Source organism: Aotus nancymaae, unplaced genomic scaffold, assembly GCF_030222135.1.
Source record: "Aotus nancymaae isolate 86718 unplaced genomic scaffold, 86718_ANA_hifiasm-v0.15.2.pri h1tg000033l, whole genome shotgun sequence".
Classification (NCBI taxonomy): domain Eukaryota; kingdom Metazoa; phylum Chordata; class Mammalia; order Primates; family Aotidae; genus Aotus; species Aotus nancymaae.
The window spans coordinates 2,156,136-2,159,134 of record NW_026988447.1 but is presented as its reverse complement, the minus strand read 5'-3'; the positions used below and the strand labels follow the sequence as shown (position 1 = coordinate 2,159,134).

The following is a 2,999-nucleotide window of genomic DNA, read 5'->3' as shown; positions in this document are numbered from 1 at the left end:
AAGGGATTTAAATCAACTAACAGGGGAATTCATATCCAACAATTCACTGGTATTTTCTTGGTGTGTTCTTAAGAACAAAACAAAACAAAAATCTCAATTTGAACTAACAGTGGGTGGCATACAGAGAGCTTGCATATGATAATACTCTTACAAGAATTACGTACTATACTGAATTTCTATGAAAGTATTTACCTGGTCCATAATGTTATTCAGGGCAACCCATCCCAAAAAGAGCAAATTCTGCAACCCTCAATGGCAAAAATGCTGCCCAGCATTGCTTCCCAAAAATGTCCTTGCAAATAGTTTCCCTTAATAAGTATACAATGTGGCAAAAGTTCAAAGATCAGAAAAAGTCTTTAAAAAATTAAAATTAGTGCATATACAAGTGGAAAAAACAAAAGCAGGAACATCATTCACTTGATGGTGCTCCTAAATCTAAAATAAATTCTTCACAGATATAGCCTCCAATGGCAGCCATAGCTCTTGGATAAGTGAAACATTCTTCCTTTCAAGTAACAGTGTACCTGACTAAAGTGCAAGCAGCTTTGCTCATCTCCTGTTCATTTCCCAAATGTGAATGAGATGATGAAAAGTTCAGCTGTAGCAATTTGCTATTGGTTAACTTCCTTAGCCGTGTCCTGCGTGCTTTTTTAGCAAATACTACAACTGACCATTTGCAGCTGCAATCAGTTCTTGAAAAGTATTTTCAAAGCAGCGCTTTAAGTCACTGTAGGTCACCACGAGTACACTCTTCTCATCTCTAGAAATCAGGCTTATTTTTTCTGGCACACCAGCATCTAGCTTGTTAAGACAAGAAATGATATGACTGAGGTCAAACCAGGGAGCACCCGCTTCTGTCACCTGATGAAAAAGATGATCCCTAAAGAGTTTCAACAGATAACGGTCTCCAGTCTCTGACCAAGTGGGATCCTTCTGAAACTCTGGCCTCTCATTGATTGTTCCCAATTTTGCTAGGAGCCTAGACAGTCTTCCATTTTGAACCTCCTTTGCAAGGTCTTCCTCAATGACATCATTTCTCATTTGAGCAGCATCCAATTGAGTATAAAATTGAGCACCAATCATGGGCATGATGTCATTTACACTTCGCATCCTGTTTTGGTCAGTCAATAAATACAAAATCAGATTCTTCAGGTCAGAGGAATAGTTGATTGTCACCAGTTCCATGGCTTTCTGTAAATTCTCTTGTTGAATTCCTGCCAAAGAGTTGCAAGCCAAAGCCAACACAACTTTTCCTAATGATATCAGATCTGCTTGCTGGTACTGGGCCATTAATGCCAATGGATTATTATTTTGACTGTTATCAAATGTTAAAACATCAAAAACTCCAACACAATTTACTCCCAACCTTTTTTTGCCAGTTATCAGAATCTTTGTTGGATCCATAACTCGACATGCCAAACCTGCTATATGAATGGTACGCAACGCAGAACTTAGTTGGACAATATATGCCCAAATAAGAGATTCTGGCAATAATCCAGCATGCTGTCTGGGCAGTGGTCCATCATGCTGACCCCACTTTCTCTTGGTGAAATAGGCATCAGCATTAGGGTCATTAAAGTGTCTGCTCATCGTAGTTTCTCCTCCAGCATGGAAATCATATGCAAACAAAAGAGAGGGCTCGGCAAATGCTTTAGTGGTAAATACTTCACGCAAAGTTACGATATTTGAGTGTTGTATTTTCTTCCCCATGTCGACCAACACCATGCACTTTGTGTTAACAAGACGGAAACCATGTATCCTCCGAAGGCAATATGGCAGATCATCTTTGCTATTTACAGCTTTGTAGCAAGATGTAATATACCCAAAATTACTTGATTTCTGTATCCGGTTGGGAGGTGGCAGTGGTTCTAGAGGGAATAGGCTATGGTAGCTGTCAACCTCTGTAGGAACTGGCATATCTGCTTGATCAATTTGAGCCATTGTTATTAAATGTCTGTTGATCAGCTCCTGTCGGAGTTCATCAGCCATGAAGAAGGAAGGTGCATTTGCTTTCGGTTGCATATAAGCAACATGAGGTGCGGTTGGAGGATAAATATGATAGCTTGGAAACACCATTCCAGTTAAAGGTGCCGGAGTTGTGTCTGTATAGAAGTAAGTCGTCCCACCAACAGTTTCTTTTTGGATCACCTGACCAGAAGATGGAGTCTGAGAAACAGGATTATTGACAGATGTAGAGGCACTAGAAGGCACCATGTAACTTGCTGGATTTGGAGTATGACTTCTTCTTCTGGGAGCAGGAGAGGTATGTGGAGTCATCTTGGGGGAAGGAAGAGGGGAAGACCCAGCAGACAACCACATTCCTGGCGCTAATCCAGCAGTGGCAGAGCTTCCCATGGATGGGTGAGAGAAAACTTGAGAGAAGGCAGACATATTTGACTGGGACACGTTACTCAGCCTGGAGGTTGATCCTGCTTTAGGAATAAACTCGCTTGCAGTAGGATTTGGTGTCTTTCGTCTCTGAGAGATGTTGAGGGCACCAAAGTCATTAAACAAAGATGAAGCAGGTGAAGTTAGAGGCTCGTGGCCTGCATATGGCTTGGCACTGTCATTTAGAAGGCTTGGGGAGCTGCTACTATTAGTCATTCTCTGCATCAGGGGATATTTTTTTTCTACAGGGCTTCCAAATCCATTGACTCCAATAAAGCTTGTGCTAAAATAGGAATCTGTGAGACTCGTATCAGTTAAAGCACCTCCATCCATTCCTGGAATTGCCAGCAGCGGTCCATCGAGTCCCCCGCTGCTGCCTCCTCCTCCTGCTGCGGCTCCTGCCGCCGGGTCCCCCAGGTCCGGCTTCTTGGGCCCGGGGGGCGGCCCAGCTCCCCCGCCAGGGACGGCTCCGGGCGGAAAGCCGGCCACGGGTGCACCTGCCAGAGCCAGGGGGGACGCTGTTGCTATGGAGGCCGAGGCCCAGGACAGCACCGGCGGCCGGGTCCTCATGCAGGAACTGACACTCCTCCCCGTAGAAGCAAGTCTTATCC

At 44.0% G+C, this 2,999-nt stretch overlaps 1 protein-coding gene across 1 annotated transcript; it reads right to left on the bottom strand.

The window, feature by feature from the left end:
- Nucleotides 1-637: 637 nt before the first annotated feature.
- LOC135277719 (PAN2-PAN3 deadenylation complex subunit PAN3-like) lies at nucleotides 638-2,770 on the bottom strand. The gene has a single exon (XM_064383715.1). It carries the CDS (start codon nucleotides 2,719-2,721, stop codon nucleotides 661-663), a length of 2,061 nt encoding a protein of 686 aa, XP_064239785.1. The 5' UTR covers nucleotides 2,722-2,770; the 3' UTR covers nucleotides 638-660.
- Between the last annotated feature and the right edge of the window lie 229 nt (nucleotides 2,771-2,999).